The sequence below is a fragment of the Phoca vitulina genome, unplaced genomic scaffold (assembly GCF_004348235.1).
Source record: "Phoca vitulina isolate PV1807 unplaced genomic scaffold, GSC_HSeal_1.0 scaffold1, whole genome shotgun sequence".
In the NCBI taxonomy this organism is placed as follows: Eukaryota; Metazoa; Chordata; class Mammalia; order Carnivora; family Phocidae; genus Phoca; species Phoca vitulina.
The window spans coordinates 98,870,939-98,893,030 of record NW_022589704.1 but is presented as its reverse complement, the minus strand read 5'-3'; the positions used below and the strand labels follow the sequence as shown (position 1 = coordinate 98,893,030).

Sequence of the window (22,092 nt, the reverse complement as noted above, 5' to 3'; positions counted from 1 at the left end):
TTTGTAAGTAAGGTTTTATTGGAATACATGGACATCTATTTGTTTACGTACTTTCTGTGGCCGCTTTCAAGCTCCAGGGGCAGAACTAAGTAGTTGCAGCAGAGACCACATGGCCCAGAAAGCCTAAAATATTGACTACTTGGCCCTTTCCAAATGTGGCTCACAAAGCTTAAAATATTTACCACCTGGCCCAAACTGAAAAAATTTGCCAGCCTTGTTCTAGAAGATCACAAGACTTAAGAATAGCATTTATTGATTGACAAATGTTCACTGAGCGCTACTCTGTGCTAGGCATAAAACTAGGCTGTGGAGATGAATGAAGAACTAACTCATTCTTTTCACACAACATCCTTGTTGAGGAGATACTACTCTTATCCTCATTTTATGAATAAGGAAACTTAGAAACAGAGAAGTGAAGTCGTTTTACCTGTGATCACACAGCTTACTAATGGTAAAGCCCAAATTTTGAATATAAAGATCTACCTCATTGTTTCGAATTGACTTCATAGTGCAACATAGTGTATACGTACTGTAATTTACTGTACCTGTCCCCTGTTCATGGGTATGTAGGTTGTTTCAGGGTTCCCCCCCAATTGCAAATTTATGCTACCATGAACATCTTTGTACAGTCATCTTTGTGCAAATATGTAAGTATTTGTGTAAGATTGATTTTAGAAAGTGGAATTGCTGGGTCAAAAATACAGGCATTTTCTATTTTGCTCGAAACCATCAAATTATTCACCAATCATTTTACCAGTTTTTATGTCTACCAACAGTATATGAGAGAATCCAAACTCTTTAAATCCAAGAACTCCTGTTCCAAGATCATGCAGGTGGAAAGCGAGCAGGATGCACTCGTGGCCTTGGTGACAACCGTGGGGAGAGTCCTAGCCCAACAGAGAAATGGAAGGAGGGGCAAAGCAAGAGAAGGAGTAAAGAGCATCTCATGGTCCGACAGGGGAATGCACTACAGAGGCATAGAACTGGAACGCAGCTAGTAGGTAGCTGAGCAGAAACCTGAGATTGAGGAAGGAAAGAGGAATCCAGAAAGGGGGTGGTAACCCGCTGCTGAATTTGGGGGTGAGTCTAGGGGTTAATGATGAAGAAGAAAATGAGGGTAGGACAATCATGAAGGATTCTAGCAAGATGAAAAGTAGGCTAAGCTCCTGGGACATCCCCTGTTTGAGAAAAGATGGTCAGATGAGCAGCTGAAGAGAGCTCTTATTAGTTAAATTAATCAAAGGGAAGAGATGAGTCTTCCCTTCTTAGCAAGCTACATTCCTGCCAAGATCCAGCTCGCGTGAGTCTTTGTTGTGAAGCCTTCCTTAGACGCCCTGATGAGCCAGACTCTCTTTGGGCCTCCCCTGGGCCTGGCTGTGCCCCAGCTATTCTCATACTCTGATCCCCAGTTCACTGGTCCAGATCCTTGTGGGCAAGGACTGTGTCATGTTCATCACCTCCTCCCACACACCTCATGTGAGCAGAGCATTGGGTAAATGTCAGAGGGGGGACTGGGTGGGTGCATGGGTGAGAGGTGGACAGGAAGGCTGGGGAATGCTAGGACCCCTTCCTGGAGCCACAAAAGGGCTTCAAAAAAGAGTTCAGTCATTAGTATTTCAAGAGAAAAACAAACTCTCGAGAAATACTCTCTCCTGGTTACACAACATGTCAATGAAAGTTGTCATTGCACAGATGGCTTCCTTTCAAAAGGGAAAAGCCAGAGCCCACCTGCTTCCCTCCTTTATCACTCTTGCTCTCTGCTTGAGTTGGCTTCTTGAGAGGCCTTGTTGGAAAGGTAACCATTCATCAGTCATGAAGACTAGAAGCATGATTTAGGAGTAGTGATTTCTGAAGGCGACATAATTCTTAATGGGTTGCTTACATGTTCAAGGATGGGGCAAGTTATTTTGAAGCAATTATTGAGATACAGGATAAAATTTCTCATTGCTAATTTGTATGCGGGTAACCACCAGAGTCTGATGTCATTTTCTGCCGCTTTCCCTTTTCAAAAGTGGAATTGTACAAACCCTTTGAGCTTTCGATGAATGTTTTCAGATTTCTAAAAGTTCACAGACAGCACGAGGATATACCTTTTAGGGAGGAAAAGAGAAATGACATTTTCCTGATGTAAGTTTACAATCATGTAACTTTGAACAGGAAAGGTATTTCATTTTCTGTCTCTTCATGTTGAATCCTGAATTCGTTCTTCTATCTCAGATTGTTTGCCAGTCAGTCATAATCTGTGCTAGAATTCTGAGTTGTGAAATGCAGTCTGTATTCTGGGAATGGGCACAGTGGTTAAGTGAACTGATTGTAGCCATACAGAAAAGTCAGACCTGGATTTGAATCCTGGCTTTATCAGTTAGCAGCCGTGAAAATTTTGGCCAGTAACTCTTTGTTTCCTCATCTGTAGAATAAGAAAAATGTCTTCTTCCATTGAATGTAAGGATTCAATGATAGGATTTATGCAGAATATCTGGTTTGTCACCTGATGTGTGGTTGGTGCTAATTATATGAATTTTTTCTTCATTTGTTGTTGGCAACCATTTCTGAAATTCCCACATTCACTCAGTTTAAATCTCTGTTGAATTTCCATTTTTTCCCATCTGTGAGACGGAGATCCCACCCACACCTGTGCTCTGTTGTGAGGACTGAATGAGAGCAGGTATCTTTTCTCTTTCTTTCACAGCTGCAGGCAAGTCATACCAGCCTACAAGCCAGATACGATGAAACAAAGCAAACGCTGACAGAGGTGAGGAGATTTTCAGAACCGCTTTTGACCTGCACCACTAATGGAATGCCCTGTATCGTCAGTCTGTGTGGGGTCTCAGGGCTCGGGGCCATCTCGGGACAGAGGACAAGCACATGGTAGTGCATGACCCCTGCCCTCAGGTTACCCATGCTGCCACGTTCTAAAGCCTCAGCCATCTTGGCAGGAGACATTGTCGTGGGCCCTGAGGATCGGGAAGGGCTTCCTGCCGAAGGCCAGGGTGACGGGCAGGGCACGGGCCTCACAGAACTTGAAGGGCCCCTCACGGTAAGTGGCCCCCACTCCGCTACAACCTCCACAAGCCGCAGGCTGTAGAATAGCTTCGAAATCCTGAATTCCTAAAGACTGAGAGGGTTTCTTTTGATAAGATGAGAGAACTGCAGAGGGCTGTAATTCGTTGTTCAGAATTGCCGGTTTTCTTCTAGGCGGGATGCGGGACAGGGTCTCAGGAGGAGGGGGAGGGCGATGGGTGTATTTCAAACCACATGATCTGGGTTTCGAGTGTGCCATCTCCCATTAGCCATAGTGTTGTTTACCTCCCACTTCTCATTGCCTAGGCAACTGGGCCAGGAAAACAAACGCTTCTGATGCCCGCTCTGTCATGAGGGGAGTTTCAATATCTCTGTCCCTCACGTTTCCATAGAAAGCTGTCCTCATCTGGATCTGATGGTCTCTCCTCGTTGTGATTTTGATTGTGCTCGAGCTCTAGCTGTACTCTACAAGGGCCACATGCAGGGGGCCCTGCCCAGTGCTTTCCGAACCATGTGGAAGCAGAACTGATCCTCAGAGACCTCTCTGAGACTAAGGCAACCCCCCTCCCTTTTCTTTAAATTTCACATGAAATTTGCCCACTTAAAATTCTTGTTTCTGTAGCCATATGTGGCACTGCCTTGCTGTCATGCTGACAAAACTTTGTAATTCTGACCTGGGCTTGTCTCTTCAGTGATTGTCGGAATGTTTGAAAAGGGCAGGCCAAAGAATGAGAGTTAGAATGAATTTTTTTTTTCATTCTTTCCAAAGATGCCTGTGTTGCATTTGGACAGATGAGCTCTCTTTACGCTGCTCAGTGACTGCATTCCTATGGGCTGGATGGCAGACTCCTGGGGTGGAACCCTGCCGCTATCTAAATGTTAATGCCACAGAGTCCCTGGCATGAAGTTTGCCAAGTCATGGATCAGTTTTTGTATAACCATCTGGGCGAGATTAAAGGCAAAGCATCTTGATACAAATCCTAAGTGGCTCTGAAGTCGTTTTCTTTGTACTAAATCGGGTATTTGTTGAGCTACTTTCATGTGCTAGAAGGGTAGGGAGTGTGATTTAAGTCAATAATAGAGGGTGGTCTTCTTATCCTCAGATAATCATAACAGCCAACATCAGTGTGTGCTGGGTGTGCTCTGGGCACCTCCCTTGTACTAGTCCCCTGACTCTCCGTGACCACGCTAGCAATGCTGTTACCATCCCTGTTCTGCAGATGGGGCACTGAAGCCGTGCAGAGGCTTCCAGAACTCCAGCACTGTCTGTGTGGCCCCAAAGACCTGTCTGAGGGCTCACTTTGGATAGTAGGGCAGTCACACTAAGTCCCGTCTAGGAAAATGGGATCTGCACCAAACCTGGCACTCAGCAACTTCTGAAGAAGCCTGACTGCTCAGAATACTGAAGACCAGACCCCTGAATAAGTAATGAACTTCATTACTTATAAGGTCTCAGCCTCCTTATCTGTTCCATTCAAGGATTGGCCAACACAAGCACTCTGACCCCTTTACCCTCCATGTGCCCTGGTTTCACCTTCTCAGTGATACCTGCCCTCCCAGGGTAACCTGGCAGCCCCCAAAAACAGGGAAGACCTGTCTTTCTGGCAGATTGGGTAAAGTCGAGCAGGGCAGGGAAGGTCAAGGACAGATGGCAGCACGTGACACCCATGGGGAGGCTGCACGCCCCTGCAGCGGTGGGCCACCCGCATCTAGCCTGTCCACTTTTTAATTTCGGCAATCAGGACTTTAATTTCCTGTGTGTGAGGTTGATTCTTTGTAGCATATGCAGTATTCTCTCCCATTTCTCTAAGGGCATTAATTGTGTCTAAGGTTTTTCTTGATCTATAAACTTTCTTCTGATCAAAATTCATTTGTTTGGTTTTATCTTTCTCATTTGTGGTTTTATCTTCCTTCACATGTTTGATAGTTCTTGGTGGTATGCTTAGCTTTGATTCTGAAACTTGCCGTTACCAGCTGTGTGGATTCTGTCTCCATTGTCTGCAGCCTGCTTCGTGTGATTATTCTGGAAGGGTGGGTTCTACTGTTGGGTGAGATCAGCCAGTAGTAAGTGGTATTTGGCACCTGGGCACTCTGCCTTTCAACTGGGTCTTGCTGATTCTGGGAGCCTGCCTGCCTCTGGGACTTGAGCTCCAGCTCAAGGTTAGGGGAGCCAGGCTTCACTGCTTAGCCCAGCTGGCTCTCCCACTGTGATCCCAGCCCTGCAGACCATCCTTCCTGTGTCTGCTGATCCCACATCACAGGCATCCTCAGCCCTGCCTCTCTGTTGGCCATCTTCTTGGTCCTGAGGTACCTGCTCCCGTAGTTGAGCCTAATTGGGTTTTTTAGGACTTGAGGCAAGAAGGGCTGATTGCAACTTGTGCTCTTCTGTTTTCAGCTAGTACCCTTGGAACTTTTTTTAACTTGTTTTTTGGTTTTTTGGGTTTTTTTTGAGTGGGTAACACAATTCACACAGTTCAAAATTCAAAAAGTACGAAGGTTGTACCGCTGTAACCCAACCATATAGTTACCCGAGGGTAACTAGTCTCTTATGAATCTTTTCAGAAATATTTCATGCATATACAAGTAACATGTATATCCTTTTATACATGTATACATTCAGGGTATACATTCCCTTATACACACTGGAAAGACATGGCATTGATGTTTTGTACATTGTTTTCTTCCAGCTAACAGTAGATCCTAAAGATAAATCATCATAAAAGAGCTGCTTTATTCTTACTTTTTTTTAGCAGCTTAACATTCTGTGATATAACTGTACACCTTATAAATAGAAATCTGAGTTTCTTTAAAATTTCTATTTTTAAATCCTCACTGTCTGACTCAGAAGAAGAAAGTGAAGCTATTCAAGAAGATGGATTTAACCTACCCCTGCTCAGAGCCATGACCGTGGTAGTGTGGCATTTCAACCAGGTCTGTCTCTCGTAGCCTCTTCCTATTTCCCCCTTCCCACTGACCTGCCGAAAGGCACCTGCTGCCGGCACTACTTTTGGCTTTCCACCCATCTGCTGCTGTGACTTAGAGCTATTGCCAAGGTTTCTTGTACCAAAAGGGTCTGGTGTTGACCTTTCCGTGCCGTCCTCCCCACCCCATCCTGTTTCTCTCGTCCACCTATTTTCTCCAGCGTACAGCCAGGTCCGGTGGGCTGGGCCAGCAGCCAGAAGTGGGGCGCAGATGTGAGCCTGGGGAGGGAGGACGCACTCACTCTGCTGTCCTCCCCAGTCCCTAGCAGCAGCACCTCCTTTCTCTCTCGCAGCTGAAGCATCACAGTGAGAAGCTGGACAAAGAGCAAGCGGCCCTGGAGAAAATAGAATCCAAAGCAGATCCCAGGTGAGAGGTTTCAGCCTGTGTGTATTTTCTCCTTGAAGAAAGTAAGTCTGCCAGTGTCTGGTGGTTTATTTTGTTTGAGCACAGAACCAAGGAGCCCAGGATCATTGCCTCCAGCCCCACACAGGTCATTTCCTTCCACACGCCCGATCCAGAATGTGGCGACTCCCCGTCGCTCGGGCACGTGCTGACATATGGCGCCGCTGCACGGAGCTGGCCACCTTGTTCTCCTGATTCCCCTTGGGAGCAGAAGCAGCACATTTTTGCTTTTGCTTTTTTTGATTTTTCTGTTTTTAAGAACCAAAAAATACATTCACAGAACAAAAAGGCATGTGGTGAAAGTCTTCCTCCCACCCGCCATACCCCAGCCACCCAGTCCTCCTCCTTGGCATCAACCCTGGCTACCAGAATTTTTACTGTTAACATTTCAGCCCCACCTCCTTGGGATTAAAGGTGCGGTGTTTATTTTATTTATTTATTTATTTATTTATTTATTTATTTATTAACTAAGAAACAGCTGCTGGGCTTTTTTTTTCATTTTAAATTAATTGTCTTTAACAATTTAAATTACATATAAGATACACTTACGTTTGACCTTTTTAGCACCAAATCAGTGAGGTGGTCAAAGCTCCCTAGGTGTCACTCATTTGAATGATAAAAAGCCTCAGGCACAGATTGAGCAGCCCCAGATTTGAAGGACATTTTTAGCAAAGAAGTACCCACAGATTACGTAGCTTGATAATTAGAAACCCTTCTTTCATGATATGGAGCAAAGTCCTGTTAGATACTTGATGTTTTTATTTTCCAATTAATTCTTTTATGACCCTAAGCAATTTGTTTCCTTTTCATGGAAATTAGAAACAGTTTATGATGCTGTCTATGCTCTGAGGACTGTTGAGTAATTGGTACCAAGGAGATCCAGGACTCTTGAAACTCATTGATGTTTCTGAAGTTGACATTTTAATTCTGGGTTCTGTGATGTCTGTTTGGACAGGGCCTGATGGACTTGGGTATATAAATGAGTAATAATGTCAGTTAAATGGTAGTCATTATCATTTGTGGAGAACCCATTAGACAGTCTTGGGAGAGACAAGGGAAAGTAAAAAGGGATCCCTCTTTAGCTGGGGGCTTGGTTTTAGTTGTGATTCAGAAAATCATAACAGCTTTCCATATGTCATTGTTTGGTCTTCTCTCTTCAGTATCCTGCAGAACTTGAGAGCACTTGTAGCCATGAATGAAAATCTGAAAAGTCAGGAACAAGAGTTTAAAGCACATTGTCGAGTAAGTGTTGCTTGATGTCAGCAGACCTTGAACCAGGACTCTTGTGAAATCTCTCACCTTACGTCCCCTTATCCTGTTGTGGCGTCCTACTCGGGTGCCATCGGAGAAGTAGAATCCTGGAGCAGTTCTGTCAGTTGTGTAAGATGAATAGGGTGCTACCGTGGGTGCCCCCCCAGGGGTGCCGGAAGGGAGTGAGATTAGTAACTGGGTGTGCCAAACCCCAAATTGAGAGCACAGTCTAACAAACACTAATTTACAAACATGTATGTGTGTGTGTGTGTGTGTGTGTGTGTGTGTGTGTGTGTATATATATATATATTATAAAGTCTTAGAAAGTGTGAAAAAATAACATCATGTGAACCCAGGGCTGTCCTGTAAAAGTAGGTTGTGTGTCGTGTGATAAGCCCTAGCTCCAGGCGGTCCAGCAGAGGGGCGGTGCGTGCACAAGTCCATTTCCTAGCTTGTCTGAGTTTTGTAAATGTTTGTTTCACTTTTAAAGGAGGAGATGACACGGCTGCAGCAGGAAATTGAAAACCTGAAAGCCGAAAGAGTGCCAGGCGGAGAGGAGAAGGTAAATACAGGCTCCAAAGGACCTGTTAGGTGCTGTTGTGACTTCTCAGTGGAAGGATTTCTGGGGGACTGCAGCAGAGTCTGATGCTAAGAAGGACCGGCCAGTTTCCCATAACCTGGTCCTCTGAACACACACTTCCCAACTGTTTTCAGCACAGGATTTTCTTAGATTTCCATGCCTTCCCTTATTCTTCCGCTGGTGGGTAAAAGGCAGCAGTGGGTGTGCACCAAGCAGCCACCCCAGACGGGAATAACCAAATGACAAGTCTGGCCTCTCTCTCCATTTAGGGAAGGGGTATTTCTAGGAACTCTGAGCTCTCTTTCCCAGGCAACTTGTTCTCTAAGTGTTGTACGGCTTTATTGGTCCCATCCTCCACTCCTGCCTAGGGACAGGCCCCACCCCTAAAAGGCAGCGGGAAGCAGAAAACGAGGTAGCGTCAGAGCCCCAGCGGCACTGAACATTGCTGGACGTACGGAACACGTCCGACCAGCTGCTCTCAGGACAGAGGACTTGCTCCTCCGAGGAGCTAGTGTGAGTTTCCATTAAAAGTTAAGTTAAAACACAGGCCAGAAAGAAAGTGTTTCTCTCACCAAATAAGATTGTAGGGATTGCTGTTTGTGTTTCCCCTTCTCACACTTCATTCCAAGCTCATTCGCTGAGGCCCCCTGTGCTTAGGATGCGCAAGCTGGATGTGGTCTCAGAGTCCGTTGACTGCACTCTCTCCCTTGAGAACAGGCTCGGGCAGCTCAAGGCTCAGGGAGGGGAAGGTCCGAGCCAACCAGCACCTGTCCGTGTGCCCTCCGCTCAGGGACCGTGCCCCGGCTGTGTAGCACGTAGGTCTTGGAGGTGCCTCCGTGCTGGTGGCACAGGACTGGCGCGGAGGAGTAGCAGAGTCTGGCCTCCCAGTGCAGTGGTGTCCTGGGACTGTCATCACACAGCGGGCCTTTCCAGTTGTTTCTAAAACTGAACCTTTAGGGCTCAATTCGTCAGCCCAATCAGCCTCTGAGTTTGTACAAATCAGACTTACAGGATCCTATTTCTCTTCTTAGCAATCACATCTTGTTAGAGGGATTATGACGTTCAAAGACAGTTGCCGTTTAGCTTGTTTGGGTGTGACACCGATTTAAGAACAATTTAAAATCTGGGGCCCAAGGACACGGTCCCCCACCCCCACCCCTTCCTACAATGCAGACCCACAGCTTCTGTCCCATTCCCCTTAGTCAGGAATGCGTGCATTACTTTTCATCGTTTCAGAGCCTGTCTGCTGGAGAGCCACATGGTGCCGTAACCCCTGGGATGACTCATAATGTAAGTACCCACCCATTCTCAGCACTGCCATTGTCCTCCACGGGAGTGGTGGCCAGCCTTGTACCCTCCCCTGACAGTTTCTCAGGCCGACTGAAGTTTTCTCTATGACCACCACTTCCCGTGCGGGCTCTCGGGGGGCCCCTCAGATGGAAGCAGGGTCTCCGCAGGATGGTCCTGAAGACCGCCATTCTGGTGGGTTTTCTCCCTGCACTTTGTGCAGGCATTCTGTGTCTGCTCGGGCATCTCAGCTGAGAAGGGGAGAGGCGTGCCTTCACCACACAGGCTGGTCACAGCACGTAGGCTCTGAGGGGTGGGGTCCTGCAGGGGGAGAACTCTCTACTGTACTACATTCCAAGGTCAGCAAACTGTAAAGGGCCAAATAGGAAATATGTTCAGCATGGTGTGCCAACCCCGCTGTAGCAGCCGTAGTCAGTCTGGAAATGAAAGAACATGGCTACGCTCCTATAAAACTATTCACAAAAAGAAGCAGTGAGGTGAATTTGGCCCAAGGGTTGTATGGTATAGCTCATGGGCAATAGTTTGCTGACCCCTGTTCTGAGTTAAACCAGTGCTCCCCACCCTCCAAAACAAACATCCAGGAGAAAGAAAAAGAGGAAGAAGAGCAAAGCAGGAAAGCTCTAAACACTTGCTTCTTTAATGTTTGCCTCTTCCCTTTGTGCCCTCAGACTAGAGAATGAGCGTCAGGAGTCCTGTAGTACAGTCGTGTGGGGTTTGCGTGCAGCTGGGCCCTGTGGGGGAGACTGAGTGTGGGGTGTGTGCGCACGTGTACATACATGTGCTGGGGGAGAAGACAGCTCTGACCCCTTTCATAGCTTTCTTTGATGTAGCAAACCATCTAACCATGTCTTACCTCATGGGGCTCAGTGAGAGCTAGTTCCTCTCTCGTACTTCAGTGCTGTCCAAAAGAACTTTCTGCATTGATGGCAGCGTTCTGTGGCTACACTGTTCAGTATGATAGCCACTAGCTCCTTGTGGCTACTGAGCACTTGATGTGTGGCTATTGCAGTTGAGAAACTGAATATTCTTAAATTTCAGTGAATGTAAATTCAAATAACTACACACAGCTAGTGGCTATCATGTTGGACAGTGTAGCTCTAAGTAGAAACATAGAAAGCAAACCAGTGTCACTATAAACACGGGGACTTAGAACAACAGATTCTTTAATAATTATCTCCTTATCATCATAGTTTTGGGGGGGGCACATAAATTTGGGGGATACTTCACATAAGACCCAGACTCTAAACTCGGCCATTTGAGAAAAGAAATTTGGGGCCTCAGAATGGAGAGATATTATTCAGTTCCAAAAGACTTTATCAAAGAATGAAAGTTTCCTGCTCTTAGATAATTGTGTCCTTTTCCAATTTTTAGGAAGACCTAGACAGACGGTATAACATGGAGAAAGAGAAACTTTACAAGATCCGTTTACTACAGGTAAGTGAAAGCAAGAGCAAAAAAACACATAAATACACTTATCTGGGTCTCCTGTCGAGAACTAGGAAGTCTCAGTATCTAAGAACGACAGGTACGGAGGCTGCGGTTTGCCAGTGTTCTGTCTGGAGTGGAACTGTGTGGTTTAGGATGTTGACAGTAACACCTCGCATCAGTACGTTACTTTCACGGTCATCTCGATGGATTTGATCAAGATCTCTGGGTGGAGAGTAGGTATTAGCTTCATTTTCTATATGAAGTAATTCACTCAAGTCAGTTACGTACTTGTCCAAAGTCAAGAAGCTGGTAAGTGCCAAAGCCAGCCTTCAAGTTCCAGAGCTCTTGTCTAGCACTTTTCCTCTAAAATCACGTGCCCATTTTAGCGGTCTTATTTGATAACCTTGGAGATTTGTAAGAAAGCCATCAAATATGGTTGGTTCTAAAGCTGAAGTCACACAGAGTCAAAATTTCTTTGCAAAATCCCTGGCATTGCCAGGATCTGGCTCATGGAAGCTCAGAAGCCCAGAGTTAGCTCGTGTTGTCCTTTGGCTTGGGCCTTCTCCCTGTTCTCCGGGAAGAGAAAGCCAGGCTCTGACGGGAATGGTCAAAGGGCTGCAGGGGCTAGTGAGCCCCTGTCTCTCCTATCTCTGGCTCTTGCTTGCTTTGCTGAGCTGTTTGGTTAAATTTGGGTGCATCAGATTTGTCCCTGATACAGGGACACTGCTAATCTTTAAAGAAACAGAATTAAATGAAACCAGGAAAATAGACAACTGCATACCTGAAGACTTGGTGACTATGTGCTTACTGTATGTATATTCAGTGTTGTGTTAGGCACCAGGAATGGTAAATGGGATGGCCCATCTTCTGGGAGCTGGCTGGCTATTTGAGAACCAAGATATGTCCCTATACATCAAATACAAGGGAGTTGATATGCAAATTGCCAATCATGGGCAGCTTCAGACTCCCTAGAGGGAAGCTACAGTCAAACCATAAGCCTGCTGGGGGCCTAAGCCAGAGCGGGGACCATGGGGCTGGGCGGACATGAGCTGGCATGGGAGAGATTAAAAAGCCGTATCTGATGGAACTTAGCACCAGCTGAGTCAAAGAAACAGAGGAGTCAAGGATGGTGCTTGAATTTCTGATGCGGGTGGGTACTTGTATTCATTGAGAAAAAGCATTAAAAAAAGAACAGGGTTCAAGGGGGTGTGTGTGAATAGGAGTGTTATTGAGATCTGTTTGCGGCTCTTGAAAGTTGGGGCACTCAACCAAGTAGAAATGTCCAAGAAGTGATCGGGTGTCAGGTCTGATGCTCAGGGTAGTCTGGGCTGGCCATTGGGTGGCAGCACTATGTTGGTGGTAACCAAAGCTGTGACAGTGGGGTAAAACCTGTGTAAGGACAGGCAGAGGAAAAGGAGGAACTCCCCAGTGAGGTAGCTGGAGGCCTGGGGAAGCCAGGGTCTTGTGGAAGCTGAGCAGAAGGCTCAGCAGAGAGAATGGTAAATTTTGCTAGAAATCAAGAAAGCTAGAAGCTGACAATTATCCATGAACTGTCTCCCAGAGAAGGTCTGCGGTGACTTAGTGAGAGCAGTGCGGCAGGTGTTGGGAGAAGCCAGCTGCCAGTGGGGAGAAGGATGACTGCGGGCGTGGGAGCGGCTACAGGCACTGGGGGTGCTGGCTCTCAGGAAGTTGGGCTGCTGTTGCAGAAGAAAGAGCCTGCTGGGGCGCCTGGGTGGCTCAGTCGTTAAGCGTCTGCCTTCGGCTCAGGTCATGGTCCCAGGGTCCTGGGATCGAGCCCCGCATCGGGATCCCTCCTCCCCAGGAAGCCTGCTTCTCCCTCTCCCACTCCCCCTGCTTGTGTTCCCTCTCTCACTGTGTCTCTCTCTGTCAAATAAATAAATAAAATCTTTAAAAAAAAAAAAAAGAAGAAAGAGCCTACTAGCTGAAAGGTGATCAGGACTTAGCGAAGGGCTTTTGAGGGGTGAGGGACCTTAGCCTGTCTAGATGCTGGTGAGAAGGGGGAGCCAGTAGAAAGGGAAAGGTTAAAGATGCAGTAAAAACAGTAAGATTCTTGGGGGGGGGGAAGACAAAAATTCAGGAGTCAGAGCCTGAGCACCCAGGGACAGGGTAGCCTTGGCCAAAAGGACAAACACATTTTTCCCTCTGACCAGAGCCACAGAGCCCCTACTTTGGGTTTGGTGGGTTTCTCCCCAGGAGGCTTGTCTTTCCCCAGTACTTAGAGACCCCCACACGCTGTTGTGAGCAGGGCAGACGGGAGAGCGAGATAGGGTGGCACAGAAGAAAGGGAACAGTGTGGGAGCCCATCCACACCGCACCACTCTGCCTCCCCAGGTGCCGTCAGTGGCCAGTTTGGCTACTGGACCCCCAGTCCATGGTAGGGCAAAAGTGCGAGAAAGATACTGTAGGAGTAAATTGTAGGAGCTTTTCAATAGGCTAAGGAATTTGGTTCTTCGTCATCTGGGAAGCCTTCCTTTTCATTCCTGCTCCCCACCTGGTGATGGTAGAATCAGCTACTCTTGAGTCCTTTGGGGCCTAGAGGGATGGCCGAGGACTGTCCACAAAAGCCCTTCCCACGTAGGATCTTCTGTCCCTAGCCATTCATTTGCTGCCTTCTCTGGTTCTAGTTCATAGCCACACACACACCTTCTCCATGTGTCACAAAGTGGGAGGAGGGTCCATCAGAATCTGAGATGGGGACCTCAAGCCAATAGCGGTTTTTGGGTGGGGTGTGTGGTTACGCTCAGAAGGAGGTGGGGGCAGTATTTTGGCTCCCCAGAGAACATGTAAGACCTTTTACCAAATAGTATTGTCTCCCCCTTCCTTTTGCATTTAGGCTCGAAGAAATCGAGAAATAGCAATTTTGCATCGCAAGATTGATGAAGTACCCAGCCGAGCTGAGCTAATACAGTATCAGAAGAGATTTATTGAACTCTACCGCCAGAGTAGGTGCATCGACCACAAACACTCTCAAGACTGGTCCTGGGAGGCACGGGAGGCGAGGGTTCTGTCCCATGTGAGTGTGGGAGGGCATGCATCATAGCATAATTGGTGAGAGCCACCACCGGAAGGGGCTCCCTGTCATCATCAGGCCCCCCCAGCCCTCATTCCACATAACCCACTGCTAAGTGACCCTTAACCCCAGGAGCAGCATTAGGGTGCTCTGCCGCCCTCTCTGTGGACAGACTGAGCTAATTGAGCTCTTAGCATGACGTTTTAAACCCGCCTTCTTCCTGGTCAGCCATTGGGCTCCACTGAGCTCCCCATCCGCTTTCCAGCCTCCCACGGGACGTGAGCACTCCATGATAGAGCGTCTCTGGATCAGTCCTCACTCATTGTTCTTCTGGATGAACTTTCTTGCCCTTGTGATCCTTGACTTTGACAGCACTGTATTCACCCAGTAATCCAGGACTGGTCTCTCTTGGCTGGAATCAGCGAGCTGGCCTTGTCAGCTTCAGAGTGACCCTCAAAGTTGTCACTGCCTGTCTGTTCCCACTGCCACCCTGATAGCTGTTCTTACTTGTGTCAGAGCTCAGCTGCATGCTCGTTAGCCGGTCTGTATACCCTTGTCTGAGTCCCTCACCCACCACCTATCATGTCCCCCTCTCTCTGCTGTCCAGTCTTCAGGAGCTCACCGGGCCTCCTGAAGAAAATGTCTCTCCTTATTATCTCCAGAACCTCCCCAGTCTAAGCGGCCTGCCTGGAGGCCCCCTTTCCTTCTCTGAGCCCACATTCTGGCTTCCCCGGTCCACACACGGCCCCTCAGTACACCATGCACTTTGACACACAGCTTAGGCCACGACTCCTCTCGTTACCTATGCCTAGAACCCCTTCTCAACTGTCAGACCCAACAGATACAAAACTGAATTCAGCCTCCCTACCCTATTTCTCCTCCTGGTCACGGGGATCACTGTCTAGCACCCACAGCCCCTTAGTCTTCTCTGGATCCCGCTGCTCTTCTGGTTCTGTTTCCAAGTAATGGTCAAGTTCATTTCTTCTGGACTACTGCTGTAGCCACCTTCTCATCACTGCCCAGAGTCTGCCCTCTTGTCTGAGAGGTCTTTCCCAAACAGAAATTTGATCATTTTACACTCTTGCTTTAAAAGCTTTAATATTTAATAGCTCTCCATAATTACTGGAGGCTCTTCAGATCCTAATTACACTGATCAGAGTCCTGCATCAGTCAGGCCAGCTTCCCTTACAGTCCCTCAGTGCCTCACCCCTCTCGTGAGGGTATCTGCATTTTGGCCTGTGAGTTTGTCCCCAAGTCCAGAATGCCACTGTCCTACAACTCCCACTTGGCAAACTCCATCCCTTCTTCCAGAATCCACCTCAGATTTTGTCCTGGGCCCTTGGCCTCTCGAACATCCTTCTTGGTTCAGGCCAGAGCACTGTCCTTACTAGGGTCAGAGTCATGCTTCCTTTCACGCCTGCCCCTATCCTGGTGTTGTACACGGCCCTCGAGCTTGATTCCAATGGTCAGGGACAAGTATCAACAGTGGCAGCTTCTCAGCAGAAAATAGTTTCTGCCCTAAGTTAAATCTTTTCCCGTAATTCTGTATCCCTGCCTACTTTCCAGCTTTTAACAATAATAATAATCAACAATACCTTGCATCTGGATATTTCAGAGTAAAATTTGACACATGTTTAAGTCCTTTTGATAGGATATTTTTATTTATTTTTTTTTAAAGATTTTTTTTTTTTTTTTTTGAGAGAGAGAGAGAGAAACAGCATGAGAGGGGAGAGGGTCAGAGGGAGAAGCAGGCTCCCCGCTGAGCCGGGAGCCCGATGTGGGACTCGATCCCAGGACTCCGGGATCATGACCTGAGCCGAAGGCAGTCGCTTAACCAACTGAGCCACCCAGGCGCCCCGATAGGATATTTTTATACCAAAGAAATTTTCAAGCAGTTACACCAAAATATCTGTATCATTTTCATTATTATTATTATTGTCAAATATATACAGTCCCCACCCAGTCCTTGATCTGAATAGAGGAAGGGTGACAGGCACATTCCTGAGCAACAAAGCTAAAGGTTGATTGGTTTATTTATGGCAGTGATTTTCAACTTTGGCTACACATTGTAATCACCCGATCCTGCCTCCATAAAATCTCAATTGGTCATGAGATTTTAAAAGCTCCCAGGCTATTCTGTGTTTCAGCCAGGCTTGAAATCCACTGTTCTAAAGCTCTGAACAAGAGTAGTATTTTAGGGGCACCTGGGTGGCTCAGTCGTTAAGCATCTGCCTTTGGCTCGGGTCATGACCCCAGGGTCCTGGAATCGAGCCCCGCATCAGGTTCCCTGCTTAGCAGGAAGCCTGCTTCTCCCTCTCCCACTCCCCCTGCTTGTGTTCCCTCTCTTGCTGTCTCTCCCTGTCAAATAAATAAATAAAATCTTAAAAAAAAAAAAAAAAGAAAAAGAATAGTATTTTATACTGAGTAGTTCATGTGGTAATTTTTATACAAATTAGACAGTTTGATATTGGGAGCATTTTTGACTGTTGCCTCAAAATACCTGTATCGGGTTATTAACCTCTGTTACCAAATACGTACAGCAGTATCTCCAGCCCCCGCTCATCTTTGAGCTGCACCGCTGTGGGGAGGCACAGCTCTCACTGGGTAATCAGATTAAAAGTTGGCTGATTGGCTTAAAGATTCGGGTTTAAATGTTAGTGGCAGTTGCCCAAGGAAACCACCAGTGCCCATGGCCTGCTCTGCCTGTCTCTCTTCCCCAACTCGTGCTGCTCCAGAGGGACCTGCGTTCAACAAGCAAGAGCCCCTGGGAAAGCAGACCCCGCTGCCGTCCGGCCAGTGCCTGGTAACTGTTAGACATCAGGATCTTTGGTTACGGCTACATTGGAGGGCTCAGCTTAGGCCCAAAGCCTGATTGTGAATCCAGGTCTTGGGATTTTATCCCCCGCTGTATGCTAAAAGAACTCAGAGCGATGAGGAAGGCTCATAGGCGCAGAGCCACGTGGGGGCCGCCCAAGCACCCAGCCACAAAGCAGGAAGACGAGCTGGGGCAGGAATCCTTCCCCCCTGACCTCGTCCTCTGGTGAATACGGCCCAGTCCCAGTCCTAGATTTTGGTGCTTTCCTCCTACGTCATTCTATAGGGAAGAGTGAAAAACAAGAGGTGGACAGAGATGCAGAGTAATTTTATAGGAAAGGATGTTGGAAGCCTGGTAAATAAGATCTCCCCCCTTAGTCATATGCACAGAAATGGGAAGAAAATTCATCCTCCTTAGGCACATATTCTGCCCTAGGTTAGGCATGACACTCATCTAGTAGATATTTTGGAGGGCCTGCTGTAGAGGCCCGTGCTAAGCATAGGGATTCCAAAAGGGAGCAGCCTGTGGCTCCTGCTCAGGAGCAGTGTGGGAAGGGAGGACGCCACCTAAGCAGGAGGAGGTGGCATGGTGGCTTCCTCATCCTTGCCACCTTCCCCTCAGGGTGCCTCACCTGAGAAACCCACCCGTCCCACATGCTGCCAGGTTCCTCGTCCCGGCTGGGCCAGTCACAGCAGGCCGGCTCCCGCCAGCCCGAAGCAACTCTGCACAGGCTTGTGTGCACGGTGGGGCTTCCACACAGACGCCTTGACACGCCGGGCTCCTGTGGGTGGGCCTCCTGGGGCAGGGGGAGCTTAGGATTGTTCTGATGCATTTTCTTATCCGTATGTTGATTTCTTTACAGTTTCCGCAGTGCACAAAGAAACCAAGCAGTTCTTCACTTTATATAATACCCTGGATGATAAAAAGGTTTATTTGGAAAAAGAGGTAAGAACCTGTATGAAAAGCAGATAACTTAATCAGAAGAGCAGAGACAGGGCTGTTGACCCCAGGAAGCTCAGACAAACTGAGTGGGAGGCAGTGGGCGGGAGTGGAAGGAGCGCCTGCTGTGTGCCCCATGCTGGGTCACAGAGGTAGAGAGTAAGAGACGCTTCAGAGCTGATGTTGCACAGGTGCATGGGCTGACATGGGACTGGTGGACCGCAGTTTCGTAGTGCCTTGTGAGAAATGATGTCTAGAGAGAAACTCAGAAGGCACACGTGGAGGGGGCCTGGGTTGGCAAAACTTTAGTTTGAGTTTTAAAGGAATAGCTACATAAAATGGGGATGGTGGGCTCATTTGAGTTGACACGGGGAAACTAGCTAATCATCAGTGGCCGCCAGGAGTGAAAAGGGGTGCCCCGGGCACTGACACCCCTCCGCATTACTCTGACACTCAGGTTAAATCCACTCATGATTCAGGGCTCCCTCACATCAGATGACAGATGATTGGAGCATGGTGGCAGGGTGTGCAGCTATGTTTTAAGGGAGGAAAAGGAACAATGTGGTCTTCATAGTAGCAACACAGGGGGATGGAGAGAGCATGCGCTTTTCAGTTGGACAGATTGGGGTTTTATTCTGTAAAAGAGGGCATTACACCCGCTTTGCTTGACTGTGATGGAGACAGAATGGGAAATGATGGTGAAGGTCCTTGTATCTGGTGGCTCCAGACACATACTAGTTCTGCCTACCCCCTCACCTCGAGGTCAACAGAATTTGTTTCCATTTCATCGTCACCTTGCCACCTGTACTGATTGCCCCCTTAATAAGAATGATATCGCAGGTGCATCTTTCACGTGACCCCCAAATGGAGGCATGTGTAATTAGTGTCAGCTTTCTTGGCTATTGTCAATCAAACCAGATCAATCTCTCTCCCTAGAGGACATTTCTTGAGAAGGGGCATTGAGTTCTGTTTTTCTCTATATCCGGGGTCTTCCACAGTGACAGGCACATGATAGGCATTTGATAAATATTTGAGTATGAGATGAGTGCATTTGGTAGGATTTATGTCAGACCTGGGGGGGTAGCCCTGCCACACACTGTGGCCTTGGGGTCTTTCTGCCTAGTGAGGGGAAGACTTACCAACCCTAACTTAGGGACAGGCCAGCCCTTCTGAGAAAGCCCATCACCTTCCTTCATCAGTAGTGTTTAAAGTTATTGCATTCTTTTAAAAACTAGGAGTATGCAGGGGCGGGGTGGGAGCCTTTTAATTCCAAGCCATATTAACATAGAACTTTGTATTTGGATAAATTGTGCCTTTTATTCCAAATCCATTTACGCCTGTGCTGTTTTAGCTTTCGAGCATCCCTGTGGAGTCCTAAGGACAAGAATACCATTTCCGTGTTACAGACTCAGGTCCAAGTAGGGTCAATGACAAGCTGAGTTAGTGACACAGCCAGAAAGAAGATGAGGTTTCTGGCCCTCAACTCAGAGCCCTGCCCCGGACTGTATCACTGGGGCAGAGAGAGGGTCCTCCTGTGCGGGCTAAGGCGTTCTCCGTGGGAAGGGGGCTCTCAGAGCCGCCCAGCAGCTGGCCACATTGGGAAATTACAGGATGGGCACAGTGTCCTTGCTCTTCACCCCTAAGCTGATAGCCCTGAAAATAAAGAACACTGTTTGGTGAGGAAGCAGGGACTGGTGGCAACTGCCCAAAGGGCCCTAATGGTAGCTGAGTGTCTTCTCTGCTGGAATTTAGGCCCCTTGGGAGCCCTCTTCCTCCGTTCCTGGGGTCATGGGCTGTCAGAAGGTAGATGCTTTGGGAAAAACTGTGGGACTAAGCACATGCTGCTCTTTTTCTCACGTTCTTTCATCTCCGTAAACAAGGTGTGCTGCTTTCAGAAGCAGTGTCAGAGACAAGACAGCCTTGCAGTGGTTGGGGCCATGCGGGGCTCTTTCTACCTTTTGCTTATGGTTTTTCCTTTTTCTCTTCCTTTCCTCCTCAGATCAGCCTGCTGAACTCCATTCATGAGAACTTCTCACAGTAAGTCCTGGCCGTCCTCCTTCCTGTCAGTACCTCGTTGTACCCTTCACTGTGCATTCGGCTCGCCTCCCTGTGACAGGAAGTACGAGGGGCGAGACGGGGCTAGACAGGTGGTTTTACACTCTCACCCCCACTGCAAAGTGCACCTGTGTCGTGCTTTACATGTTCTTGCAAAAATACAGTGACGTTAGAGTGAGTTTGAGAAACACCAAGGAGTATCTTGGGGGAAAAAAGTAACTTTCAAGTAATTTGTGCCTCACTACTGTAATCTCTTCATATATTACTTTTGTCTTGTTAAGATTAGATCAATACCATTAGTTCTTGAGCACATAAAGATGCGTCACAATTTAGATAATGAAATAATCTACTTTTTTAAAAGATTTTTAAAATCTAATGATAGGTTTTATTTCTAGGTGAGTGTGCATCTTCCAAACTACTTTATGCAGATAAGAATTCTTTTTCCCCAAAAATTGTATGGCAAGCCCACCTGTACTGAAGTCATACCAGCCCTCAAGCATGCCCAGTGGCCTGCTCCCCGTCCGGCAGCCCAGGGCTTGCTGTCTATGTAGCAGGCTCCCTTTGCTTCCAGCATGAACCTCTCAGCCCCTGGCAGGTGACCGGTGACTAAGATCTGAATGGATTACAAACTCCAGATCTTAAGCTTCATTTCTAACTACAAACAAACCAAAAAGAAACCACAGCTCCCTGATAAGATTCAGATTCAATTAGTGCCTTGACATTTCTAAAAATGGTGCCTTCATCATTATTTCCTGATAATTGAGAGAGGCTGCAGTGTGTGATGGTGCTGTGATGAGTTCTGCTCTGTCAGCCCGTCCTGTGGCAGAATTCTCAGTCCCTGTATCCGCATGCTCGGATTCTTGTGGCGCCGTTCCCAGCACAGAGCAGGAAGTGAAGGGGACGGTTTCAGGACACCAGGAAATCCACTCCTTTAGCTGCTGCCCTTAGAAACGAAACCAGGTTTCCTGACCGTGGTTTTAGGGAAATCTGAGTATGTCTACCAGTCTTAAGCAGTACCTCCAAATCCTCAGATTTCTAAAAACTAAATGGAATTCATTTCTTAGGCAGTGCATGTCGTCATCAAAGTAAGAAATACTTTTGTTGATTTTAATAACATTGTGTTTTGCTTTAAGAAAATACATACTTAAGCAAATTGTAGAGAAAGTGAGTAAAAAGGTTAATATTAATATTCAGTTATGAGATGAGGCTAATTGTCGTGCCTTCCTCGGAGTTTAGAATCCCTAACTTCCTGGGACCCAGGGGCCCCCAGGAGTCCACCACGCCTCACAAAGGTATCATCTGGGCACCGGGCAGACTCCTTGATGCCTCCCCCTTCCTCAGCGTCCTGCATGCTGGTCTTCACTCTGCTGATTGTTCCTTTCAGAGCCATGGCCTCCCCTACTGCCCGGGACCAGTTTTTACGTCAGATGGAACAGATCGTAGAAGGAATTAAGCAGAGCAGAATGAAGGTGAGAGGACTTGTTTTCTATAGTGCAGCCAGGATCTCACACTGGTTACGGAGAAGGCCTTAGGAAGAGCAGGCCTCTTCTGCCTATCCTGAGAACGTGCTCCCAATCCTGAAGACACACCTTCAGTGTCTGCAGCTTGGATTCCCAGCAGACCTCCGACCCTGCAACGGGCAGCACCAGCTCCATAGGCTGGTGGTTTAATGGAAGCTCTTAACGGTAGCCCCATGGATTGAACATCTACTATGGGCCAAGCATGGTGCTAGTCCTCCTAGAAGCCTTCCTAAATGAGTAGTGTTACCCACATTGTATAGATGAGGAAGCCAACTTTCACCAATGGACTTCTTCTCTTGCCCACAGTCTCTTCTTCACTGGATCTTTGGTTCCTGAAATTCTACCATTAGAGATTCATTCCTTAGGATGCTTGAGAGCATTTTAGTTTTCAGGAATCCTCCGTAAAAGACGCAAATAATTACTGAACTGAATTCTGAAGTGAGAGGATATTATGCCTCAGAAGAGAAAAGAGGAATTGAAAAGCATTGAGAGTTCCAGATATTGCCTTACAGAGAATCATTCATCCTGGGGCCAGCGTGGAGTTTTCATCACTCTGTGGCTCTGCACTTGGGCCATTTTGACTGTAGTAAAGATTTGATGACTGTCTAGAAACCAGACGTGGCTACAGTTTTCTGCTGTTGTAACCAGATGAGTCTTTGCTAATACTTCCAAATCTCTTACTTTCGATCCCTTTAAAAACGTGGATCACACCAGAGTGGTCCTCAGGCATGGCAGTCAAACTCTGGGGACTCGGCATCTC

The 22,092-nt window shown here is 47.4% G+C and overlaps 1 protein-coding gene across 1 annotated transcript in view; it reads left to right on the top strand.

The window, feature by feature from the left end:
* CCDC93 (coiled-coil domain containing 93) overlaps nucleotides 1–22,092 on the top strand; it is an 88,803-nt gene that overhangs the window by 56,241 nt on the left and 10,470 nt on the right. The window contains exons 13-22 of the mRNA XM_032411886.1: nucleotides 2,690–2,752; nucleotides 6,296–6,369; nucleotides 7,566–7,647; nucleotides 8,147–8,218; nucleotides 9,473–9,526; nucleotides 10,916–10,978; nucleotides 13,827–13,935; nucleotides 17,681–17,763; nucleotides 19,757–19,794; nucleotides 21,197–21,281. Coding sequence (XP_032267777.1) covers nucleotides 2,690–2,752; nucleotides 6,296–6,369; nucleotides 7,566–7,647; nucleotides 8,147–8,218; nucleotides 9,473–9,526; nucleotides 10,916–10,978; nucleotides 13,827–13,935; nucleotides 17,681–17,763; nucleotides 19,757–19,794; nucleotides 21,197–21,281 — 723 coding nt within the window. The remainder of the gene's footprint in view (nucleotides 1–2,689; nucleotides 2,753–6,295; nucleotides 6,370–7,565; nucleotides 7,648–8,146; nucleotides 8,219–9,472; nucleotides 9,527–10,915; nucleotides 10,979–13,826; nucleotides 13,936–17,680; nucleotides 17,764–19,756; nucleotides 19,795–21,196; nucleotides 21,282–22,092) is intronic.